Raw genomic sequence first — 26,524 nt, forward strand, 5'->3', positions numbered from 1 at the left:
AGAATGATAATATAATATAATATAATATTATATATTATAATATAATATATAAACTATCCCAGATTTATTTACATCCCAAATTAAATATATGAACAGCATCCCAAGTTTATTTACAACCCACATATCCATCTGGAGTTAAAAAGTAGATATAAACCAACACAACCCTTATCACAACTCTTCCTCATCCATATACCGAAAGGAAGAGGTTTCACTAAGTGATACATAGAATAGAGAATAGAAACCGTTATTGTTTTTGTATTAAATACAACGATATTCACAGTTTGCCACTTCTGGTCAGTGCTTTAAAACAAATACTTGACAAGACTAAACGAGGCAGATAAAAACATATAACAGGTAAAACACACACAGTTATAAAACAAATAAAACAGGTAAAGTAGATGTAATAAATAAATATAAACAGAAGTGTTACACTAGAAGTAAAACATATAAAAATAGATGAAAAGTAAACAGAGGTAATTGCACTTGTAAAATAGGTATGGTAGATGTAATAAATAAATATAAACAGAAGTGTTACACTAGAAGTAAAACATATAAAAATAGATGAAAAGTAAACAGAGGTAATTGCACTTGTAAAATAGGTAGGGTAGATGTAATAAATAAAATGTAAACAAAGGTAGTTGCACTAAAAATCTACCGTTTTTTATCACATAAGCTGATAATAAATGTTGAGATAGAGGACACAATGCAAACCTTGTAGTTTTGCGCACATTATTTAGCCAAAAAAAAATCTAATTCTTTTATTGATCGCACAGCAATTTCTCCCCAGTTATCTTCCTTTTCGTGCACAACAAGTCTTGCTTGATTTCTAACGTCAAAGCAACAGTTAGAGAAACAAATGCCATGCAGCTTCTTATTTCAATGAAAGAGCAGGCGAGGTCATAATTTAGATATTTCTGCATGATCAAAAGAGTTTCTGTTGGATTTTACGAGGAGTCCTGAAGGCACCATGATGTCCCTTGTATTGCGTTCAACTTTAACATTTGAGTCACATGGTAGGGGAATTCCATCTCCTAATCATAGCATAAAATTGGTTTTAAGTTTTACAAGTTTACAGTGTTAACCAAACTGAGGCCTATAATCAGTCTAAATTGTATATTTTATTCAATAAATAGCTAAGTTCCTGTATGGGTGTTTGTTTGGCATGCCTATGACATTTGAGCAATCCCAGTCCCATCTATTTCTGTCCCTGTTTCAGGGTGAGGGGTTGGGTTGCTTACAGAGCTGGCTTGTCGGACACCACTCTTGGCCTGAAATGTCTGTTTAGAACAGACTGGTTTGCTGAATTATCCAGGTAAATATGCAGTTAGCTGCTCATTCACTATTGATTATCTAATTACAAACAGATAGTTCTGCACAGGCAAGTTGTTTGTATGAAGAGTGTAGTTTTGAGAGCTCATATTCTCTTGTGTTCATTGTGTTCACTTATTATTGGATGCAGACTGTTTTAGAATACTATTCTGAAATGTTGTTGATATACAGATTGATATAGTTAAGAACAGAAAAGGGCTGAAGTAAATTGATCTTTTATCAGAAGCTTGAATCATAAATGGATCGTAAACCTTCTGTCCTCCCACAGTCCCTGTCCTCATGGACTTGTGTGAGATCAGAGGAGGCAGACTGGATGTGATTGCAGAGGAAGCTGAGCACCAGGAGTTAAGCAGAGCCACCATGGCAGACAGAGGAGGGAGGGCGACCCAAGGAGTTTCCACCTTCCAGAGGTTTTCTGTTGACACCAACGAGTCCCTTCATTTTGAGCCCTGTGAGGACAGCCTCCCATCTCTCACTGGGGCAGAAGATGGACTTGATGATGACAATGTGTTCAAAGAGGGAGAAACTGAGGTGAGGACACTAACACAGATTTGGCCCATGATGAATGAGTGAAACATTTTTTCTTATTTTATTTGACTACTGTTCAACCACAATGGTTTCTTGGGATTTAATCACTTTTTAGAGGGACTTGGTGAAAATGGCAGCATAAATACAGAACCAGCACCCCTAGAAATTAGTGGAAAAACACACGCCATTATTCTTGACAACTGTAAATCCTGTTATTTCCCCCCAAAATGGCCATTTCATGTCACTTAAGGACTGTGTAACATCTATACTTTCAGATTTCTTTGTAGCTTTACTCCCAGAAGATGGAGCTGTCCACATGGAAGTTTTCTACTAAGCCACATAAGCAGAAAAGTCTTGAAAGCACAGGCTGAAAAAAAGTTTGTTACTGGTTTGAATTACAAAGAGAAAGACGTATGACTTTCAATTGTTTTCAGGGTGAGATGGTCACCATAAGGGATAAGTTGCAAGGGAAGGTTGCTGAGATGGAAAACTTTGCAAGTCATCTGGAGGAAATCTTTCTCACTGTGGAGGTAAATGTCGTTCTCAAAAGACTTTCAGTTTAGTGAATGTGTTTTGACATTTGATTTATTATTTTTATGTCTCTGTGGGCGTTTTGGGAATACTTCTTTTATTACTATTTTTGTTTTATTAAACTCAAAGACAGAAATAAAGTTCAAGATGTCAGATTCCAGTTTTGTAAGTCCATGTGTGTCAGCTGGAGGGCCTGAACTCAAGAGTCAAACACATCCATTTCATTCATTGCCTCCCTTGATCTGTCATCCTCTCCTCGTTTTTCTTTTCTTTCCATATTCAGTTTAACGCGTAACACATGTGTAAACCTCTAACTATGATCATATAAATGTATGTACTCTACAGGAGAATTTTGGCCGTCAGGAGCAGCACCTGGAGCAGCACTACAACGATGTGCTACAGACGTTGTCTCAGCGATATGACGAGAGGGCGGCTGGACTGGAGGAGGAGAAGAAGGGCAAGCTGGAGGGCCTGTACAAGCAGCTGCTGGTTTGTGGTCAGGCGATGGACGCCTCCAAGGAGCTCATTGAGTCGGCCCAGGAGGTCTACCGCAGCCAAGACAAGAGGCTGTTCCTCAAGGTGTCCTATAGCTTGTGTTCTTGTGTGTTTTAGATGCAGGTTACAGCTGTACACATGATAATAAATGGTTCCAGTAGCTGTCATAGCCCTGATCAATGTGATCAGGGATATGAAGTATTGATTAGTATTTCTACATTTATTTACTTTGTTCAATTTACCATTATTGACAGGCAGTTATGCCCACCATTAAAAGGTAATTATGAAGCTGCTCAGTGAGTATGCCTCATAGTGTGACCCTGCACTGGCCGTGACTGCAGTGTGATTTCAAAAGACTAACAATGAATGGCACTGGGCTAATACTGTGTTTCCAGATTTTTTGCCTTTAGTTTCAAACTAATATTATTATTATTATTATTATTATTAAGTAATATTATGCTCACATTTTGAGCATGAAAGTAAATTCTTGGCCTTGAAAAAAATACTTTGACATAAAAGTGTGTACTACAGGTCCACCTACTAGCTTTTTGCAGCGCATTTAGTTTGCTCAGTCTCTGCAGAAGACCACAAAAATGCTCCAGTAAAAGCTAGTAAGTGGACCTTAAGCTTTTGAAGATCTTTTTGTCAAACTGACTACATTTTGATTGATCGAAAAGGAACGGCATGACCCAAGCTGCTTTACCATAAATGTTGAATCTTATTATTTAGAGCTTGTTTTTACTTTTTGTTCTACACTAGAATCGAGGAGTTTGCAAAAGAGGATGTTGACCTCACGTTGACTACACGTCTGGAGTTCAACACACCACTCGCTGACATGTCGGATGTCAAAACCATGATGGACTCCATCAATGTTGTTCCAGGTTTGATTTACACATAGTTCTCCCAGGTTACCTACTACCCATCGATCAATGACTGTGTCATTACAGCACAGAGGTGAAGGTTCTTGTCAATATCTGAAAAGTTGTCTTCGACACATTGTGCTCTTTGACACCTTAGACCAGCTAGCTTTGTGTTGTTTTACACAGAGTGACCGCCACTGTGTCAATAATCAAGTGATATTCTCAGTGAGAGAACAGGCACACAGCACTGTTACCACCCATTTAGTGTTTTAAAGACTGTTCAAGAAGGAGAGAACATTTGTAAGTCTATAACAATATTTATTACAAGAGACTGTGGTGATTAGACCCCATTGATTCATTAAGCAAAGGCCCACGTGAAGATAGAAGATGGGAGTCTAGATGCCGCTGGTGGTGTAAAGCCATCAGGTGGATGATGGGAACTCTCAGTTGAATCTCTCTGAACATTGTGGAGGTAATTGTGGTGATGGGGAGGTTAGTAGGCCTGAAACACAAAATGATAGGATTACAATGATATTTAAATAACAGCATCTAAGGGCTGATTTGACCTGAGGGACATGAGCATAAAGAGCATTTGTCAGATGTGGTGAAATCAGAATTGTGAATGTAGGGACTTGCATGGGAAGTGAAGATTTGAGCAAGAAGAAATAGCAGAAATTAACCCGTAGAGGCATAAAGGCATAACGTGAGGGAGAAAAACTCCTTTTTGAGCTTATACCAAAGCTTATATCAGTGTATTATACACTACACTTTCATGTCTGAATCTCTGGTCAACTGTCCTGTTTGTGTTTAGCAAGGTAGGAATATTTAAAGTCACTGTTTTGCGGGTAAGAATAATAATAAATAAAAGCTCAAAGGTGTCAGTGTTGAGCTTAAACTAGAACAAGCTTTCGTATCACTTTTTATTCAAAACTGCCCTAGTGCCGTTGTCTTAATGCTTTTGATGGTATAACTTGATAACAAAACTGTGTCGATTATGTCTCTCCGATGTATAAACAGCTCCATCTGCCCCGGTAATCAACCCTCAGATGCCCAACTCTGGCACCCAGACGTCCCTGCGTGTGTGCTGGAGCTTGTTCTCCGACGACACGGTGGAGTACTACGAGCTTTACTACAGACCAGTGCTGGAGGACACGCCGGCAGACAGCACCTGTGCACCACATGGTATAACACAGAGACTGCACATTCACATTGCATGATAACACCATCTACTGTTGAAATAGTATCTGTTGATGTCTCTGATTTCTCTGAAGGATACTGGTGGTGGTGGTGGTACACATTTTTAAATCTGTGCTGGCTTTTTTCAGTGAGCAATGTGAAAGTGAAGGAGACCCACTGCACTGTGACAGACCTGCTGCCCAACGCTCAGTATGAACTCTGGGTGACTGCTACCAACACCACAGGCATCAGCCCGGCGAGCGAGAAGGCCTTATACATGACAGGTAATAAATGTCGCACTCCTCCAACGACATGAGGAGTCATTAAACTTGTGACAGTTGAAATAACTGTGCTGTTGTCTGAGGATGTCTCCTAAAATCACTTTTGTTCTCTATTTTGTAATCACTACATCCTCACATGATTGATGTTAGAGAGAACAAAGTCTAAAAGGTTGATTTCTCTCTCTCTCTCTCTCTCTCTCTCTCTCTAGTGCCGTCGCCTCCAGTGATCAAGCAGAGGGAGTGTACTAGCTGCCCAGAGGCTGCTCTGATCCGCTGGGAGTCCGGGAACACCAACCCTGTGGACTCCTACACTGTGGAGCTCAGTGAGATGGGTACTAATGGCACAGAGAGCGGCATTACTGAGTAAGAACTGTCTTATTAACTTACACCAGCAGTTGACGCATTCAACATAGAAATAAGCTCAAGATTTAATGGGTTTTTTTTATAGAGTTTGCACACAAAGGTAAACTAAAAATAGCTCAGTTTAAAAAAAAAAAAAATGCTCCACTGGATTTGCAGAGCTTCAAAGATGCAGCAGCCCCATGATGTTTATCTGCACCGGCCGGCCCTTTTAATAAGGCTTTTGCTTCAATACATCCATAAACAAGCTTGTGTTAGTGCTTGCCTGGGATTTTTGAGGTCCCATGGTTATAGAGCTGCTGAATCAAGACACACTGTCCTAGAAAATCTATTCTTAGCTTCAGCTCCTGCAGCACTGTTAGACTCAGCTAGAATACAGTCCTCGCATTTGGGGTCATTTTCATTTTTCATCTAGTCAAACCTTTTATTTGAACAGTCTGTCTTTTTTTTTGCATAGAGGAGCCTAAATTGTATTAACTGAAACAGGACTGTGGTCCAAATATGACAAAGTTCTTAGTTAAACACCCCATTAATCCACTTAGTATTTCAGAAGTATGTTATTTCAAGGCTTTCAACTCTGGTAGAGGCATGGAAATAAAACCAATCCAAAAAACAGTTGTCATCATTTAGTATATTTAAACAGGAAGTGATATCAGCCTTCTGTCCTATTGGTTAATCCTCCAGGTCTGTAGTAGCCGTGCCCACCTGTCAGTGTCTGATCCAGCTGCAGACAGGACGCCGTTACCTCATCTCTGTGAGAGCAGTCAACATCGGCGGGCCCAGCGACCGGAGTGAAGTTATTACTGTCTCCACAACAGGTGAGAAGCACCAGGGATCAGCCTGTTCATGGGACTTTTGGTAAAACTTTTTGTAAAAGTCCTGCATTCAAAGTTTTACTTAAGTAGAAGTACACAAGTATTAGCAACAAAATGTACTTAAAGCACCAAAGTAAAAGTACTCAAAATAGCCTTAGGCGACCGCTTAGATTCATCTAACAACCTCTTTGTGGATCCTGATTCCCAGGTTGGGAACCACTGCATTAACAAAGTGATGTGTTAGTTCTTCATATAGTGTTGGGTAGTTCAATTAAAAAAAAAAAAGCATCATATTTTAAGTTCTGATGTCTTTTTTTTTTTATTAAAAAAAAAATCTTAATCTGAAAAGTAGCTAATAACTAAACTGTTAAATAATTATAGTGGAGTGGAAGTGTAAAGTAGCATCAAATGGAAATCATCAAGTACAAGGGCCTCAAAATTGTACTTCAGTAAATGTACTTACTTTCCATCACGCTTTTTCCACATTCATATGATGACTAACGCTTGTTTACCTGTGCAGGAACATTATTCCACCTCCTGGAGGACACTGCCCATCCTTGCCTGTCCATCTCTGAAGACGGCTTCACCATCTTTTATGGAGACGAGGAGCTGCCAATCAGCGCTATGGGCTTAGATAATAACAACACCTTTACCAGGTAAAGTATATACAATGGCTGCTTGTGTGACAAAAGATAATGAGAACTTTTAAAAATAGTGTAAAATAAGACTTTGTGTGTGTGTACAGATGTGTAGCTGTCCTGGGGGATCTGATCCCAGTGCGAGGCCGGCACTACTGGGAAGTTGAGGTGGACGATGGGACGGAATTTAGGATCGGAGTTGCATCCGAGGACACGGAGAGGAACACGTACCTCGGAGCCAACAACACCTCCTGGTGTATGAGACACATTCTCACTCCAACCAGGTAACAGTGCACCATCTCTGCTCAAATAGCATAACTGTGGACACTAATAACTTTCCGTTTTGGGTCCTGGAGACCCCAGCTGTAAAACAATGGATTTTCATATGCTCTCTGTCTGATTGGTGTCGACACCACTTTTTAACGGAACTACTCCCAAATCCCAAATAAATCTTTTAGGATCTCAGTTATTGAAGTTTTATAACTTACTGACCCCAAACATAAGTAACATCATCCCACAGGATAAGATACTGTACATCTCTCTTTGTTTGTAAGTGACTTTTAAGCAAACAAAAGTAATAAATATTTGTTTTTGCATAGCCCTTAACTTCTAAATCGTGAAATATTCCTTGTTTGCTGTAGTAATAACGCTTTATGGTCATTTCCATATATTTTGTCGTCTTCATCAGCGTCAGTTTGTGGCAGAGGGAAGGGTTACCACCTTAATACTTTTCTACATGTTGGGTTTTTAATAGGGTCAGAAGAAAAGAAAAAGTACTTCAAGGAAAGACCTTGATTTTGAATTATATTATTAATTTTAGACATACAGCAGTGGGGTCTGTGGGAACCTAAATAATGACTTGTAAACAAACCCAAGGTTCAAAGCAGCCGTGGTTTTCTGCTCAGTCTCTTGATGAACTACAGCCTACTTGTTATTCCTATTTGTTATACAAGCTGGGGACAATGTTCACTGGACTACACAGACCAAGTAGATGCAGATTTTTGATACCAGAATTAGCAAGCTGATCCTCCGAGGGACTACTATTGCAGTACACGGAAACTGGGCCAAGACTTTATTTTTAGCCACCAGAAATTTTCCTTTCCTAAGCAAAAAAAATTGTGCATCCGCTTCGTGCAAAGCTAAGCCTATTGAAGGTAGAAAAGCCCACAGTCGAATATCTGTTACTTTATAAGTGTTGCTATGGCAACTATTTTTGGAACAAAGCAAGACAGTTGAACTGTCACATTTTAGCAAGTCATTCAGAGCGACATATCACACAAGCCCTGGATGTGGTCCCCATTGTGGGTATGTTCTTGCTGATCCTGCCTACGCGCAATTTAACAATCACATTTTCTTTAATCCGCAGCTATTTGAAATCCTGCTGTTGGCTCATGATACAGCATCTGCTTTACTAATGGCTGACAGAGTGGGATGTTGATCACAACAGCTTTAGAACTTCTTTGCTTTACACAATCATAATGTTGTCCTTTTCCCCCCTTTTAGACATAAATATGAGTTTCTGCACAACGGTTTGAGTCCTGACCTGAGGATTACAGTGAACCCAGTGCGGATAGGAGTGGCTCTGGACTACGAGAGGGGCACTCTGTCCTTTTTTAATGTGGATCTGGAACAACACCTACACACCTTCCACTGTCACCTCCGAAATGATGTCCACCCCTGCTTTGGCCTGGACAACCCAGGATTTCTTATTGTACACAACGGTATAGAAGCTCCTGAGTACGCGTTCATCTGACACCAACAGTCCGTATTAACATGGAATAAAACCCAGGGCTGGAAGTAAGTGAGATAACTTTGTTTTTATTACTTACCAAAGTTCTTTGTTACAGACCCAATAAAGAAAAACGCTAACATTGTGAACACCCAAATTCATACACATTAAAAAGACATCTTTCGACCTTCTTGGGCAGTATAAAAAGTGTGGGAAGACGATAATGTTTTTCAGGTGTTTTTATTATAGTATTCCATGGGAACAGGCATACACCATTTTCCAATATAAGAAAAAAGTTTCACTGAATTTTACAATATGTATTTATAGCATCAGTAACTGCAGCCGACCAAGTATTTAAATTCAAAAAAGGAAATAAGGGGCTTGTATTCGATTAACAAAAAGATGCTTTGAAAAAAATGAAACAATTGTTTTAAGAAATAAAAATCCATTTGTAGTTATTATACAATTGCATTCACATCTTAAAAAAAAGGAAGAATCCACCCTGAATACTTCCACTGTTAAAAGTGAATATTTTGTTTAATATCATATTTGTCAACAGAAAAATATCTCTGTATTTAAGAGATTCGTAAGTGCATGTTTTTAGAGTCAGACCCTTAATAGTAAAAAAGAAAGGCTTCCATCAAAACAGTAATAAAAAGGGAAAAAAAAATTTGTATTTTCTAAAACTATAACCTCGAAATTCCCTAATGAGCATGAAGCCACAAGATGTGCTGCATTTTAAGTCATGTGGCAACAAACATAATGACAAAGAACTAGCCGGGCTATCGATATTTACAGTTGCTATATAGGTGGGCACCTTTGACTACCAATCATCAGGTTCACACCCATTGTGTGAGGGGTCACAGAAAGGCATTCTGGGAGAAAACTTAAAACAAAAAATAACTAAAACAGAAGAACACAATGCAAAGGACAAGAAAATAAAAACCTTTCTTCCTCAAGAGTCCAGGAAAGCACCAAACATCAGAAATGGGTGATAATTCAAAGACCATACCAGTGTTTTTTGCATCTTCAGCCTGCTTACTTCTACTAATCATCTGTACTTTACATTAATGCTATATAACGATTGTCAATCTGACAGTGTATGAAGCTTTGTCCTAAAATGGATGTCAGTACATAAAGTGGTACCAGGATTTTCAAACAAGTGTCCCCGAGTGCCATATGGAGATGGAACGATGTCTGTTTCGATGTAAAGGAAACATTTCAAATTTTGCTTGGAAAGTGGGCAGCGATAATGTCTTCTTTCTCTGTAGTAAATGGGGTAAAACACTGGTATAGTTCTAAAACAGTGTATGAGAATGTGAGGGTGGATTTTTCCTTTTATGGGGTTTGTGAACTGTGTTGATATACTGAAAGTAGACTTTGGGTCTGTGGGTATCCTGGACTGTGGGGATGGGGCAGGGGTTATGAGTAATCTGTCTTACTGCTGCGTGTCCTCTCCTCCTCTTCATCGGAGGAGTCTCCTCCGTAGGGCACCAGGCCTGATGCATCTTCATCCACTTTAGACTTCTTCTCGTACACCTCCTCTTGAACACCTGTAAGGGCACAATACAAATGGAGAGAGCGAGAGAAGTAGAGAGAAGGAGGGAGACATGAGAGAGAGGGGGAGAGAAACCAAAAAAGGAAACCCATTGAGGAGCCCCATGTTAGCGGTGGGTTTGGAGTTTGTTTGATCCGCAGCCAGGGGAGGGAAGATATCAAATGAAACGGCAGCAGAGCACACATCCATTACAGGCAGGTCCAGGAACACATGTTGAGAGAGAAAACAGGGGAAAGACAAAAAACATATACAAGAAGGGCATGTTAGTGGGTTCTACCAGTGGAGAGTCACATAGGTCTCCACTTCTCCCCCGGTTCCCCCATGGGGGGAGATGCCATTTCATGCAACAGACATGCCTGAGTACTCAGGCTCTCAGAATATTTGGAGATAAAGAAATGCATACCCATTGACGCGGCGTTGCCGGGCAGACATACGGGCTCTTCTGTCACTGCGTCTCTCGGCCTTTTACGTGCAACAGGGGCAGGAGCCACAAAGAAGGGTGGCGGTGGAGGCATCAGAATCCTGAAGCGAGAAAAACATCAATATCTACACCACACAAGGTTCATGGAGAATAATATACAAGGGAAATTAGATCCATTAACAGACCTTTCTACTACTTTCTCCTCTCCAACACTGGGGGCAGGAAGTGCAGACTCTTGGTGAGCAGCCTCTGGAGATCTGCTGGGAGGCTAAACGGAAAAGTACAAAACATTTAATACAATTTAAAAATGTAACATGTAAAGAAAAATGGTTTGATACATAGGAAACATTCTTTATCATGTGAAAACCTTTCCAAATGCTTAGGGCTTTAGGTTTTATTTTCAAAATAAACCTTTTTAATAATTATTTGAATGGGTGAGAAGTCACATATAAATGTCTCATAACAGACACGGATATGAATTTGACGGAGCCTGAAGTGCTTTTCGGGTCGATAGTTAATGTCGGGGATTTCCATATGGCCAGTGTTGTATTCGTTTTCAGACCAACACAGTGACGCAGTTAAAACCCATGTCTGTGGTCAAAAAACACTGCTGAGCTTTGTATGACGGCCATTTGTATTAGGGATGGTAATTTAATGTTTAAACAACATTTGTGTGACTCACTACTCAACTAGTGTAAAAAATGGGCAAGAGAGCTACAGAGATAGCGTGCATGTAGGATAAACAAACTGACTTTGATACTTTTCAAACCATCATTTCATGGAATATAATTGTGTGTCCTTCTATGATTTTTGTAGTTTAGCAGTGACGATTCAGTTAAACTGCCAGCAGTAACTCATTGAAGGTAAATCATTGAGTAGCTAACCTGTTCTTCCTTAACCCCCTCCTGGAAATGACGTCTGGGACTTCCTGAGTCAGGGGGGCTGTTTAAAGATCCTTCGGGCTCCACTGTCTCACTGCTGCCAGGATCCTTCAGTAGAGCAAAACCAACACAGACACACTGATGCAGCAGCAGGATTTAAAAAGCTAAAACTCCTCAAAAGGTCTCAAAAAGGTGTCAAGTATCCTGACAACATTATGATATAGATTATTCCATAGATGATGAGCTCATTTAACATGAAGTTTTATGAAGTGTGTGTGTAGATATAAACTTGTGCTGAAATTACTAACTGGCCAACCTATTAGATGATTGACTAAATAATGCCAATTAAATATGGTATTGTTTAAAATATTTTACCAGCTTTTCCTGCCTCATATCATAAAATAAATATATATTTTAGCATTTTACAGGTTAAATCAATCAACAAAATAACTAATACGTGAATGCTGAAAACAATAATTGGTGGCAGCCTCAATCTTTGGAAATTACCTCGACGAGATAGGGATGCGGTTTCCTAGGACACACCGGATACTGAACCATTGCCTGAGAAGATGGAGGGTTTGTCGACATGTTAGAATGACTTGGGGGACCATTTGCATTACTCCAATAACCACTGGCTCCTGAGTACGCTGAATAGCCGCCAGCATACCCATTTGCTGGGTAGTTATACCAGGACCCCTGGCTAGAGTAATTGCTATTAGGTGGAAATCCATGTGCTGCGTATGCTGAAATGAAAGTATAGAACGTGGAGTTAATAGCATATATTACATGAATCAATAACGGTGTTTTGACAACTGTGACGTACTATTTCAACCTATTGTTGAGCCACTAAAGACGTCATGGGATGATTAATCACCACAAGAAGAATGCAGTCAGCTAGTACCTGATAATTGGTCACCTTGTTGGAATTAGTTACAAGGCATAAAAGAATACTCACGTTGTGTTGAGCCGGTGGCTGTGTACATCGTCACCATACGGGCACTTTCCTCTCTCACCTGGAGAGCGAACGAAAACAAAAACTTTGTAAGGAGCTAGATAACAAATCCACAAAGGCTGTGTTGATTTATTTTTTTGACAGCTGAGTTGCATTGTGGGTAGGTGCAGAGCACTCAAAACCTATCTCTGGAGATCAGGTGGTTCACACTACCACTTTCACTTTAGGAGGTGGGTATCAGTGAAAACCATATGCTTTAATAGTTTCACCTTCTTTAACCTCCCATTAGGCTCTCGTGTAATTCAGTTAAACTCACAACTTTATTTATTATCATGAACTTACAGTTTCCAGCAGACTCTCTGTGAGTTTCTTTGCTGACTCCAATCCAGTTGAATTTGGGTGGCTGTAACACACAAAGGTCCATATGTTAAATATGCTGAAACAGACTCAAGACATGACTAACAGAAAGAGATTTTAGGATTTATATGCAAGCAGGTTCTTAGATAGCTATTTAAGTCGCAAATGAACCAAAACTGAAACCTGGCAACATGTATTTAAATTTGAGTTGACTTCATTAATTCAGACTAATAACATATTTACACCAAGCAGGTCAAGTGATGTTCTGTTAATAACTAAAATCAAATCCCTTTCTTGTGGTTTCCTTTTAAAATAAACATGGGTCTTGTTCGACCCTGAGCTCATATTTGTATATAATGTGCTTTAACCCCCGCTGTGTGCCTGTGGATCTCCTTCTCTGGTGAACTAATCCCAAAAGAAAACTTGAAAAGTTTGCCAAAAGGTGAGCATTTGGAATGAACATACCTGATGTAGACATAAAGAGGCTCAAAAGACTCTCGTTTTGATGCTTGTTCAATGTAGCCAGACCCTTTTCCCCTGAGAAAGACTCGAGCCCCCGTCTCTGTCTGGATGTGACTCAGGTACGAACCTCCCGGACCCTCGACCTTTTCATTCACGTTGAACGAGGGCAACGACTGATCCAGACCCACAAAAATCTTTGTGTGAACAAAACTCTGAGGATATGGGAAAAATGTGATTCATTATTATACCCTGCATATTTAGGTTGTTTATTGACATCTGTATTAAGTTTGACTAGAAGTAAAACGGCTTTGTAAGCAGGTGCAGAAATCCAAGGCTTTTCCCTTTAGACCAGGGACGTTCTCTCTGCTACTTAATTTGGGAGGTGGGTATCAGTGAAGGCAACATGGTCTTCATTTGCCTCACTTTCTTAACCTCCATTTGTAAAATCCTAACTCTGACACAATTAGAAGTCACAATATTCAACACAAAAGACTGAGCTGCATAATGAATTGTATACAAAGATCTGCTGATAGAGGTGTAAATCCCTCCTACCAGGCGCATTGCAGAAATATTTGACATGGTAACATTTTAGTAATGAATCCCCAAGGAACTAAAGAGGTTTCACCACAACTTGCAGAGGGGTGAACTTCAATATAGACGTCATGTCTTGCCTACCCCTGAATGAGGAGCTGCAGGCCGATGTCCTGGCACTGAGTTGGTGTTGGACATCCGTGGCTGGGGTGTAGTATTGACGGGGCGAGGAGGCTGAGGGTAGATTGTGAGTGGAGGCATTACAGGCAGCTTTCCTCCTGATGCTGCTGAGGCCCTCAACAGGTCCTCAGAGATGATCTCCTTTATTCTCAGCACAGCCTCTGATGTTGCAGAAAAGTCAACAATCAGCCACTAGCCACATCAGCCATAAAGAACAGATTTCAGACTGATAACAACATTTGTGAATTAGACTCGATGAAGATAATGCCAGACTGCATATTGAGCAGATTTTTAAAAGGTGCTACTTACTATTGACCTGCTCTTGGTTCTTTCCCTGGACATGCAAATACAAAGGTCTTTGTCTAAAAGAAAGCAAATCAGAAATGTCATGGACAACGCATAACTTCTGCACTCTTCCAAACATTTGTTTAATCAAGAATCAATTTTATATGGCAAGTGATTGATTTATTTTTATAAGATGGACATTGCACTCCTGGTAAATCTGTTGAGATGTTCTTGGTGAACAATGAGCAAGTAAACAAGACAGCTTATCACTATAACTGCAAAGATTTGTAGTACAGCGATTCTTTTTCTTTTTCATTTAAACAAATATATAACATTATCTAGTCTATCATCTGGTATCAAGTTAGCCATTCTTCTAAGAGTGATGTGAAACTTTAATATATGGAATATTGCTTTGGCAGGAACAAGATCATGTCTTAAATTGAAATGTACCGAGCTAAATAGTACGCTACAGCAGATACATATTTAATCAACATTGATGTAAACATAAGCATTGGGTTGGACACTGTATCAGTAGATACCCAGTATTAAAGTACTCAGATTGGGATTGGTACATTGGAGTACATACCCTGCTTTTCCCTTTTCGGCTTCAGCCATGTAATGACCTTTCGTTGAGACGACTGCTCCACTAAACTGTCGGATCTGAAAAAGGTAATAGAAAATTTGATTAAGACATAAGAGGGATTCACGGAGAATGTGTTTATTTAAAGCTGTTTAAGACCTTTCTTAACCTAATGTCACGTGTCAAATGCAACACTACCATAGCCTCTTTCCACTTACCTCCTCCTGTGTTTTGCCTTTAGTAAGAAGGTCCCTGCAATTTATCGGTACATCGTTTATGTCAACCTCTGTGATCACCATTTCTTCTGTAGTGTTTGACACAGGCACACTTGGAGGGGTCTAAAAGACATGACAAGGAAAACTGTAAGCCCTCTAATGAAGCCATAAACCAGATGTATTATACAGTTATTTGCTACAGCTGTTCAAGTATTATTCACCTTTGCAAGTAATGGTGGAGGAGTCAACAGCTTTCCTTTTGCCATTAACATGGCATTTATTTTAGCAGCCATGGCCGCAGCCATTTCAACTCCTCCCTGAGGCGCTGGCTTCTCTCCTGTCTGTGCCGGCTGGGAAACTGTGCCTTCTGAACCAGCAGTACTGACGACTCCTGATAATGAGTGGGCTGCATTTTCACTACTCCTCTGTTGCCTCACATCTACACTCTGTTTAGGTAGGGTTGTCTTGTCCCATCGGCTGGTTAGGCACCTGAAAACAAAAGAGAAAAACAACAAACAGACAAATAAATAGGTGTACTTAAAATCATGTTTACTACACCCTTTTAACAACAAGAAAAACTCCATAAAAGTACAATTACTATAATGGACTTGCCATTTCATTTTTGAAGATCTGTTGAATGGATGAGTGGCGAAACATCTTCAAGATTAAAATGGCAACTTAGTAGTAATGAGTTAGATGATTGACTCATCAAAGCAAAAACAGGGATGGTTGGTCACTGTGATGAGGACTAAATGAAGGTGTCTGGGTGGCATGTTTTAACACCCTGCACACTTATTTCTCTGTTCTTAAACTGTTTTGTTTAAACCTACTTACACACGTGAAACCCTCCAGAACATCAGGATACACATGATGGCAAACATTCAATAACAGTGTGACACTACTGAGTTACATTAAAATGGAGTTTAAAATGTCTTTCATTGATAAACTATGTGTCTGTTTTAATGAAGCTAACAACACTGTGTGTATTTTGCGCCAAATAAACATGCGTTAACTGTTTGTGAGCTAAGCTAACAAACAGCCACAGTGAGCTACTAGATACTAGTTGTAGTTCAGGCTGAGCTAGCTACCTTCACAAGCTAGGATCCTGTTTATGGACGATTACATTACCAATACATCTATTTACGACTTGAAGGAATGAAGTGTTCGAGGAGACAGCACAGGTGATACCCCGCAAGCTAACACCTGTTAGCAGGCCGCAACAACGTCTGCTAGCTAGCGTTAGCTTAGCATGCTAGGTGCAGGTATGCAGTGCGCTGTTAGCTAACTAACTAACAATAAACTAACTACAGGTACACTTACGGTGTGTGTCCAGTCATTCCTGAAGACATAGCACCACTCCACTAACGCTGCAGTAAGATTAGAACAGTGTGTAGTGTAGTTGTTGCTGGTCGACGGGAGCCATCAGTCTGCTGCTCTGCTCTGCTCTGCTCTGACGCCGGCCACTTCTGCTGACGAGCTGTCGCAAAGTCCGACGACGTGTCGCAAAGTCCGACGACGTGTCGCAAAATCTGACTTGCCGGAAGTTGAGCTGTTGTCATGTTATGTAACCATGGCGAAGTATGATAGCAGAGTCAGGTAATTTATCCACATTATAATTGTACATAATTAGAAATTATTTTGGCTCAGGATTATTATAAAATTGCTTTAAAATGTATGATAAAGTGTAAAAAAAAAATCAAAAATGTTTTTGTTTTTTTGTTTCAAAATGACAGTATACACAGTAACATCAGAAAACATTAAAAACATTTAAATACAAAAGAAGCATAGCGAAAACATAAACAAAGAGCTGTGCCAAACATAAAAGGACAACAGAAATGAAACAAAACCAACATAAAATTAAAAAAAAAAAGTATGACAATAATTTCACTTAAAGACTTTAAAGATATTGCATGCATTCATTGTTTTCATTGCTTTTTTGTTTTATGAGGAAGAAATTGTTGACAGATATAATTCCATTTCTTTCATAAATACAAAGAAATTAGGCTTTTTTTGGTAAATTTAAACTTGAAAATCCAAAATGATTAGGCCCCCATGTTCATGTGTTCCTGGTCATGGCCGGATGAAGCTACCTGGGGCAATAAAGAGCAGCTGGGCCCCCCATTAAAGGTACAGTGACATAACACTTCCACTCACCAGTATACAGGATTACAGTTTCCTGTTTTTGTGCCGACTCCAGCCGACTCGCAGTTCAGAGTTCACCTTTATTCAACTATTTGGTTTGATTGGTTTATTGACAACATTCTTATATATTTATATAATAGCCTACATTATATTAAACTTTGTCCTGGATAGTACGACAACTTCGGGGACTTGTTTTAATCTTGTGGTCATGTTTAGAAGGTAACACGTAAATTGCAAAAAGGTGCAAAATCTCTCACGAAACCCGCTGCCCGACAACCTATACTAACCTTAACCATTCAAAGTCAATGCCTAACCTTAACATTTCAAGGTCAATGCCTAACCTTAACCATTCAAGGTCAATGTCTAACCTTAACCTTTCAAGGTCAATGCCTAACCTTAACCATTCAAGGTCAATGCCTAACCTTAACTATTCAAAGTCAATGCCTAACCTTAAAGGGACTATTTGTAACTTTCAGAAATGCTTCTTAACAGCGACACCTGTGGCCGTGAAATCAACGAAAGTCAGCGTCGAGCTCGCGCTTCTGCTCGCTCTAAATATACCTGAACAAGCATCGCTCAAAACAGTGAGGCGACACACGTCAGCTAAAAGCACAATATCACTCTATATTTCAGCTGCTTGGCAGTAATGTTAGCTGACCAGACGAAGGTCTCTCCATGAACATGATTTAGATCTGATCCTAGTGTTGGCTTTTCCTGCCTAAGTGCAGGCTGAAGCAGCGGCGCTCTGCAGCGTGTCTCCCTGCTCTCTCCGCCCGCAGCCGGAGAGAGCAGAGGAGACACCGGCACCCGGTCGGTAACGAGAGGGTAACGTTACTAGCTAAGGAGCTCCGTCACTTCACAAGACACGGAAAACCTCTGTTGGTCTGGAGGAGCTGCAGCATTTTTTTTCTGCACAAACGTCCCCTGTGCATTCACTAGATATTCTCAGAGCTAAACTAACTCTTCTGCAGTGTGTAGTGAGCGCGCGTTCACGTCTAGAGGTGGAGCGAGCTTAGAACGCGCACGCTCTCTGAGCGAAGGCAGGCAGGCAGAGTTGGAGAGGCAGCGGCCACACGCGAACGCGCATATGTGGGCGCGCATGTGTGACGACCCGCTACAGTTATGCGCGTACAAAGTTACAAATAGTCCCTTTAACTATTCAAAGTCAATGCCTAGCCTTAAAGGGACTGTTTGTAACTTCTAACACGTATAAATCATCCGGGTCGGTGTCCCATGCGCACTCGCATATGCGCACTCACGTGTGGCTACGCTGTTCAGACTCAGACTTCAACACAAACTACACGGAACACCAAAACCACAAAGTTATATCTAGTGAAGCCCGTCTTGCAAAACAGTGTTGGCCGCTGTCGGAGGACGCAGAGGAGACCATAGCTTTGGTCTCCAGGGCCGGAGTCTCTGCTGTACTCTGCTCCTCTGCCTACTTGTCTCAGCTCGCTCCACCTCACGTGCATGCGCGCACACTACACACTGCAGAAGACTTCGTAGCTCTGAGAATATCTAGTGAATGTACAGTGGACGTTTGTGCAGAAATAACTGCTACAGCTCCTCCAGACCAACAGAGGTTTTCCGTGTCTTGTGAAGTGACGGGGCTCCGCCGCGAGTTACTTTATTGTCTCCGACCGGGTGCCGGCGTTTCCCCTGTTCCATCCGGCCGCGGTTGGGAGGCTGAAGCAGGAAAAGCCAACACTAGGATCAGCAGTGATTCATGGAGAGACCTTTGTCTGGTCAGCTAACATTACTGCCAAGCAGGTGAAATATATAGTGATATTGTGGTTTTAGATGACGTGTGTCGCCTCACTGGTTTGAGAGATGCTCGTTCATGTCTATTTAGAGCGAGCAAGCGCGAGCCCGACGCTGATTTTCATTGACTTAACGGCCACAGGTGTCGCTGTTAACAAGCATGTCTGATTCTTACAAACAGTCCCTTTAACTATTCAAGGTCAATGCCTAACCTTAACTATTCAAGGTCAATGCCTAACCTTAACTATCTCATGAAAGTTTTGCAATTTACGTCTTACCTTCTAGCCACGATCCAATCTTGTCCCTGTTTTTTTTCAGTCCATCAAGCTTTATCAAGACAGGCATTCGATGGCATTGCGAAATATTAGAAAATAGGACCCGCAGCCAAAACTACCAATGTACTGTCTTTAGAAATAGAAAAATCTTTAGTATTATTAGTACATTACACTACCAGACTATAAACCGTAGCATCACTCTCACAGATTGTGATTGATCGCTCAGCTCAATATTTAGGCTATTCATTACCTACATCAGAACCGTTACATCACGTCCTTTTTTTCAGAGCTGAATGTGGGGCAATTTCGTTGAATGGAAAGCCAGTCTGACTACGTTCAAACATATTTAGTGCTGCATGAAAAAAATGCAGCCCACTCATTAATTTCTTGATTTTCCGCTTTGCCAAATAATGTTACGTGGAGCAGAAAATACACAACAACACCCATCAAACCGGACTATAAATTAATGAAAAATTTGTATAAAGTATTTGTTCGTTCAAATGCTTAAAACAACCTATGTTGCAGCAGTGTCAATTGACTCGTTTGCCAGGAATGAATTTGGAAGTTGAATGACGTCTTTAGTAATGCAAAACCTTGAAGGGAGGAGGTTATGGTAGATTGATAACAACAAAGTGATTTAGACATGGGAGACCATTGTTTATTTCCCATTTCCTACTAACAGCCAACATTGTCTTCTTTTAACAATCATTTTCTGACCTTAATGAAGTACTTGTCATTTAAACCAAACCCTGATCTTTCCCTTAACCTTAAAGTGAGAATATCTATCTTTTGAAAGAAGAAATAACATATTTTTCTTCTTATAAATGAAAAGTTGAATTCATAGGCAACCGTTGATCAATTCATTACACTAAGCAGTCTGTTATGCTTTACTGTGTTCTTTAAAAATAACTTTTTTTAAATGATAAATGAGGAGTGATCCCGAAGAGATGAAGAAGACTGTTCTTACTGCTTGTTCCTCTCCCGGTAGAAATCTGGTATTCTGAAAGAAGAAAAGCGGATTCGTTCGATGTACCATCTCAGCAAAAAGAAATGAATTTAATTTTGTTTTATATTGTCCTTTTTATGTTAGGTACAGTAGATGTCTGAGCCCGCTACCATGTAGTTTGAGATGCAGCTTCTGCCTCCTTTAAACTGAAAACTTTCTATTAAAATAGGTAGTTAGATAGCTAGACAGACAGACTCAAATATTAGATACATTTATAAGGCATATTGTTGTCTAATAAAGAATGAGAAGACAGAGAAAGATGACACAAGTAAGGAGGACAGACGTTGAATCATTGCAGGAAATAGACTGCAAACTTATAATTGACATTATTTTATTTTTCATTGAATAGTTTCTAAATTTTTTTCCGTGCCTTCAGACCAAGATGTGAATCAGAAGGAACAAACAAATCCCCTGATTGAGTGTACAATTCTGTCATAAGAGAGAAACAAAGATAACCGTGGTCAATACATCTTATTAACCATCATTTGCTTAGCTGTTATGGCATTTATATACTGTTTAAAGAGGAAATATTCTTAATAAGCAACAATCTTTAACATATATTAGTATCCTAATCTGAAACTAGCCTTGAACACAAAGCCGTTCCCTGGGTCTGTGCATAAGGATGTTGGACAAGTGGCCAAAATAGAATGATGTTTGATCAAAAATCAATGCAAGCTGGCCTCTAGGAGACTGCTGCTTAAAGACAGTGATAGACAACTCTGCGATCCACATCCTTCTTAACCATTTAGTTCTCTGTATACACGCCAAGTGTGACCATCCAATTCACAGGTATTCAGATAGCTATAATGGTTGATCTCATATGCTGCAAATCCAGTGTAAAATTCATTGTCTATAAAAATATTGAGATTTACTTGAACATAACCTTCTGACTATGTTATAATAAAAACTCCAGATGTCCGTTGCAGTTGCACAGTGGGATGTACTGTATAAATATTGTATAAAATAAGGCAGTCTTTTCAGTAGGATAAACCAGATACAAAAATTTCTGGGAGAAAAAATTTTCAAGTCCAAAATGTTTTCACATATTTCTGCTGTTGTCAAATGTCAAGCGGTTTACAGCATTAAACCAAGAGTAAGGGATTGTTGCAACAATGAATACACCCACGCACCCACACCTACAACCCAAATGCAGCCACACGTACACACACACACACACACACGCACCCATACTTACACACACACACACACACACACACACAAACACACACACACATACACACGCACGCACACACACTCCTGATGATCAACAATAACAGCTTATTCTACAATGCAACATCCCATCCCTGGACAAATCACTGAGACGTAGACATTTCTAATATTGTTTACAGTGCAATACAAAAGTGTTCATTCAAACTGGTACTGTACTTTTGATAAGAAAATAAAAATGTTTAATATGGTAATGCTTCATATGAATAATAATTGTGAATTTTTGAGAGTTATAGTAGTATTTGTCTTCATCAGCTTTGGCTTTTCTCTCTCTTTTTGAAATTCATTTTGTTCTTATTCATCAACTAATTCATTTATGAATTTGAATATAGAAAATATGGAACAGCTAGGAAAAATGAACATACCAAATCATCTGTAATTAGTTACCTATGATCATGATGTTGAGGTTTTTGTCTCTCAGCAGTGGCCTAAAGATCCACTCCCTGACCCAAAACGAAAGCATCCCCTCCCGCATGTCTGATATGACAGCTACGTGTCAACTCGGATGTGTTTCTGAAGGACACATGAAAATATTACCAACAAAAAAAAAAAAAAAAAAGCAGTGGAGTGTTCTTTCATGGTGTGGCCTCCAGGGGCAGAAGGAGCAGTCCTGCCTTGCTGCGAGCACAGGGATGGAGGTCAAAGGTGATTATATGGCCTGACGTGGATGAGGGCACCTTCATATCCAGGCCACTCCTCAAGTGTTGCTCGCTCCTTCAGTAAACAGGCAGTTTTTACTCAAACAGCAACTTCACAGGCAGACAGGAGGGCCCACGTGGTAATTAGGGGACGGATGCTTTGCCAGGAGGCCTGCAAGGACCCTCTCTCAGTCATGTCACTTGACCAGCTACACTGCGAATGCCTGAGGCACGAGAAGTTCATAAGGATGCTGTGTGTCCGTGTCTGTTTGTCACAGTTCTCTAAAGCCAGCAATGTTACTGCTGCAACTGCCCGTCAGGAAGTCCTTCTGTAGTTTCTGTATGGACGGACATGTGGACGCTCGGCGTACTACAGAAGCAGGAGAGTGAAGGCGAGGAGGCCCTTTGGCTGGCTGGGCTGGCAGGGAGAAAGACGCCCCAGCAGGAGAGAGGAGGGCTGCCCCGGACCGCAGAGTCCCAGGGCTGAACACGGCAGCGCCTACTCCGGAGGCGGTCGCAGGCTGTGCAGCTTCCTCTCATCCAGGCCTTTCCAGTACTTGAAATTGTTGTCCAAGTGCTGCATAAGATTGGGGAGGTCTGCAAAAGCTGGAGAGACAACAAAAGAAGTTGAACCTTTTGTTTTAAAGACGGTGTGGTGTGTTTTTCAAATCAACACCACTATTTCACTAATACATTTTTTGTGAAAGACTTAGTAGGAATGCACAAATCCAACTTTTTCTCTCTTTTACCTAAACTCAGGATATCTGCCGATAAATAATGCATGGCGATTTTCAAAGGTGTCCCTTGACCTCTGACCTCAAGATATGTGAGTGAAAATGGGTTCTATGGGTACCTACGATTCTCCCCTTTACAGACATGCCCACTTTATGATAATCACATGCAGTTTTGGGCAAAAATCATGCAGTTATTTGCATGCAGTATAATATATAACAGGATAACAATAAATGAGAAAAGTTTATCTCCAGGAGAATAAATATTTGAAGCAATACAGAATGACTGAGAGCCTTACAGCACCATATATTAATTCTATTTTTGATTTGTCACCCTTTCTTTACATTAATAAAGATATTTCCACCATAACTTGGCAGAAATTCGTGCATAAAATTCCCCAGAATGCAGGAAATGAAGTGTTCCCCTGTCAGCATCGGTATTAATACTGGTCCGGTGTATGAAATCAGTGCATCCCTCAGATTTAGCACACATGTAGGTATAAAAGTATTTTTGTTAAAGGATAATGATACTTAAATTCAGTTGCTAATTTGACAGCTTGAATTGTGTTTGTCTATGCCACTATTGTACACAAGTCTCTCTTAAAAAGACTGGATCTCAATAAGACTCCGTGTTGACAACAAATACAACTAATTATGCAGATTTACAGTGGTATGTGTCTCTAGTGTTTGCATCATGCTGTGCAGTCTTACCATCCCATGCATCAAACATGTCCGTAATGAAGTAGTCTATGAAGGAAATCTGGGACTTTGGGATGCTACACGTGTTTCTGTCAAACACAGGCATGACCACCGGTAGACCTTGCCTCTTCTCCTCGTCCGTCTGCACCAGAGACGACAGCAGACGTGATCATCACATACAATAAATACATGAATTATAAAAAAAAACATAACACAGTGCAGCTGCTACCTGCTGGATCCATCTCCCCATACCATCAACACCACGTTATATTTTTTCTAATTACCTGTGCAAAATACTCCTCTGAGATGCGCCCGGCCCATTCTATACAGAGCTCCAGAGGCCTGCATGGATTGGAGATGTCTGCACACTTAATCAGCATCCGCTTGACGAGGATGCGATTCTCAGGGGATGTCAGAATGCTTTTGGCAGATTCCTCATCATTGTTTCCCTAAAAAACAAAAAAAACAGAAGCAGACCATTAGCACGGAGACAACTCAATTTCTACTTATTAGTGGAAAAAAAGAAAGCCCATTACAGCGCACACACACTCAGCGTCTCAACAACTTCAAAAATAACTGACTGTGTCTGTGCACAAGATAAAGGTTTTCTTTATGGAGAAGGAGAGCCAGTATTCAGCGAGTGTTCATTACGGGCTCCTGCAACACTTGCATGTAAAAGAGCGCAGCATGGTTCGTTCAGTCACATGATTTGCAGCCCACTGTATGTTTCAAGATTCAATTCAATGACAATTATGTTAAGCAAAGTACAGAAGGTCTATTTTGTTAAGAGGAGATGAATGAGGGCTCTGTTTTATTTAAGTCTCGAGGTCAACTGAATGAAAGCATATGTGACACAAATAGCTTCTTCTTTTTTTTAATCAACTAAACTTAAACTCCATTACAATTTATATCAAACACTTAAATGTTCTGAAAGTGGCTATATTCAGTATCAGAATTCAGGGACGAATCAACTCTTTTCTGCCTTTAAAGGGCAAGACGACTTTTAAATGTCTGTTGAGCATTCCACACACAGACGAGAAAGATGGTACCAAGTTGTAAAATTCTCTCCCCACAAAGATATCTGTGCCCATACAGGCAACAACAGGCCACACGTCCCCTGAACCAGTATCATCATCTCTCAAGCTCTTAAACTATTGTTGCTGTTGGACTGAGTGTGATCCTGCAACAGAATGAGATTACAATAGTTGTGTTTATCTAGTGTGTGAATGCTCCTGTGTGTATCTCCTGCTCTGACACACAACGCTGATCTATTAAAAAAAAAAAAGAAGCTAAAATTAGAACCACTATTTCTATACAGGTACTAAATAGAAAAAAAACACTTAAAAGTGTTTTTAATCTCACCCCATTCTCCTCCAGAGCAGCCAGTGGCTTGTTGATGCTGTTGACAAATTTGTTGACATGTTCAAAGTGTTTGGTCATCTCAGTTGCGAGCACCATATCAATGATGGCCTGTCGTAATGTTCGATATTCGTTCCTAGAGAGAGAGAGAGAGAGAGAGAGAGAGAGAAGAAGAAGAAGAGAAAACAGAGCGAGTGAGATGACAGTGTGGTAAATAGCATGGAAACCCGTGTGAACAGTTTTCCCCTTCTGACTGCAGTGACAGTGGCGATGAATGGATGCTTTGTTCACCTTCCCCCTCTGAGGGGACCAGCACATGTGAGCTATTCTGCTTTGGGACTCAAATCACATTACTACCCCGCCACTGTCAACACACACACAGTATTGCTTTCATTGGCACATGATGCAGACTTAGCTTATCCCCTTATGATGCTTCAGGTGATGTCTGCATCACAAGCCATTTTTTTTACAATACATACAATTTGAATTTTCGGAATTTTTCGGAATTGACATATACAAATATTCTGTATATTGTTTATCTAGTAAAGCAGAGTTTGCAAAATATGTTCATACAACTGGGTTTCAAGTGCAATCGCTTAAATCAAATTTAGGCACAAAAGTCAGCAAATTCATCTCATTTGGGGTAAATTAAAGGAATAGTTCAGCCCAAAATAAAAAATATAGTAATTATCTAGCCTGTGTGAGTAAAATCTTAAGTTAGTTTAGCTCTTTTGGAGACACTGAGGTTAATGCACTTATTTGATTCACGGTTGAATTAGACTACTTGAGGTCTTTGTATTGACAGGTATTTTAAGCCTTGTTGCTACAGACTTCTACATCCACTTAACTTCAATAGTTTAGGAGAATGACTAAGTTTAGTTTTGTGTTTGGTGATCTTGTGAGCAGTCAAGACATCAACAGATAATGACAACTTCAATTTTTTGGGGTGACCTATTTCTCGTGTGATGAATCTCCTACCTTTCGATGTTTTTAAAGATGTTGCACTTATCATCTCTTGTAGTGATCTGGAAGGCCAGTGCTGCATGGTGGCTCTCTAGCACAGCGGTGTCATTGTAGAGGATGGCCAGCTCGCTTCCTGCGTTGCACAGGAAGCTGTTAGTGCGGCCGGGGTGGTCCACGTCGTGCACAGTAGCAGCAATCAGGGCAGCCACCTCGTCGATGGGATCCAAACTTTGCTGTTGGGGCAGATTGAACAGATTCTGGGGCATTAAAATTAACTTTATCATATTACCACCTTGGTCAATAGTTCTGAATGATAAACTATAGGCCAAAAGTTGGCACACTATAACCTTCTACTACATTCACTAGACATGTCACATCCCGCTATCAACACAACTGTGACGTGCATCCAGTTTAGCCTGCAGGTTGAACCAAGAAGTAGCTCTACATTGTGAAAGGCAGTCGTGATTTATTATTAGGATAAAAATATTTAATGTTCACTTCATTTTGCTGCATCTACAGGGGATCCCAAGCTTTCCCAAGATACCAAACACATCTGGCT

At 40.3% G+C, this 26,524-nt stretch overlaps 3 protein-coding genes, 1 long non-coding RNA gene and 1 other non-coding gene across 8 annotated transcripts in view; 2 read left to right on the forward strand and 3 right to left on the reverse strand.

Moving 5' to 3' along the window:
* The window catches only part of LOC119503585, a 28,404-nt gene extending 9,602 nt beyond the window's left edge, over positions 1-18,802 (forward strand). Inside the window, exons 2-3 of the long non-coding RNA XR_005210347.1 lie at positions 635-637; positions 18,758-18,802. This is a non-coding gene — a long non-coding RNA (uncharacterized LOC119503585). The remainder of the gene's footprint in view (positions 1-634; positions 638-18,757) is intronic.
* Positions 1,220-8,814, forward strand: LOC119503545 (fibronectin type III and SPRY domain-containing protein 2). The gene is made up of 13 exons (XM_037795391.1): positions 1,220-1,312; positions 1,598-1,860; positions 2,292-2,387; positions 2,734-2,967; positions 3,138-3,160; positions 3,643-3,764; positions 4,761-4,925; positions 5,069-5,203; positions 5,410-5,563; positions 6,245-6,378; positions 6,896-7,031; positions 7,121-7,297; positions 8,517-8,814. Exons 2-13 carry the CDS (start codon positions 1,609-1,611, stop codon positions 8,764-8,766), a joined length of 1,878 nt encoding a protein of 625 aa, XP_037651319.1. The 5' UTR covers positions 1,220-1,312; positions 1,598-1,608; the 3' UTR covers positions 8,767-8,814.
* Positions 8,967-16,743, reverse strand: LOC119503567 (KH homology domain-containing protein 4-like). Its single transcript, XM_037795411.1, has 14 exons — positions 16,485-16,743; positions 15,386-15,653; positions 15,168-15,287; positions 14,956-15,029; positions 14,394-14,446; positions 14,049-14,245; positions 13,377-13,585; positions 12,897-12,957; positions 12,558-12,615; positions 12,110-12,345; positions 11,606-11,710; positions 10,907-10,989; positions 10,704-10,822; positions 8,967-10,295 (listed from the first exon to the last, which is right to left on the reverse strand). The coding sequence occupies exons 1-14, from the start codon at positions 16,511-16,513 to the stop codon at positions 10,165-10,167; spliced, it is 1,743 nt and encodes a 580-aa protein (XP_037651339.1). The 5' UTR covers positions 16,514-16,743; the 3' UTR covers positions 8,967-10,164.
* Positions 13,679-13,810, reverse strand: LOC119482844. Its single transcript, XR_005205560.1, has one exon. It is a non-coding gene; the product is annotated as a small nucleolar RNA SNORA47 (small nucleolar RNA).
* Positions 18,803-20,650: 1,848 nt separating the features above from the next.
* pde8a (phosphodiesterase 8A) overlaps positions 20,651-26,524 on the reverse strand; it is a 52,122-nt gene continuing 46,248 nt past the window's right edge. For all 4 annotated transcript variants that reach the window (XM_037795348.1, XM_037795372.1, XM_037795356.1 and 1 more), the window contains 5 exons: positions 25,981-26,198; positions 25,006-25,138; positions 23,928-24,092; positions 23,656-23,785; positions 20,651-22,819 (listed from right to left, as the gene is read on the reverse strand). In XM_037795348.1, the coding sequence (XP_037651276.1) occupies positions 22,713-22,819; positions 23,656-23,785; positions 23,928-24,092; positions 25,006-25,138; positions 25,981-26,198 (753 nt within the window). In that variant the 3' untranslated portion in view covers positions 20,651-22,712. The remainder of the gene's footprint in view (positions 22,820-23,655; positions 23,786-23,927; positions 24,093-25,005; positions 25,139-25,980; positions 26,199-26,524) is intronic.

The sequence above is a fragment of the Sebastes umbrosus genome, chromosome 2 (assembly GCF_015220745.1).
Source record: "Sebastes umbrosus isolate fSebUmb1 chromosome 2, fSebUmb1.pri, whole genome shotgun sequence".
Taxonomy (NCBI): domain Eukaryota; kingdom Metazoa; phylum Chordata; class Actinopteri; order Perciformes; family Sebastidae; genus Sebastes; species Sebastes umbrosus.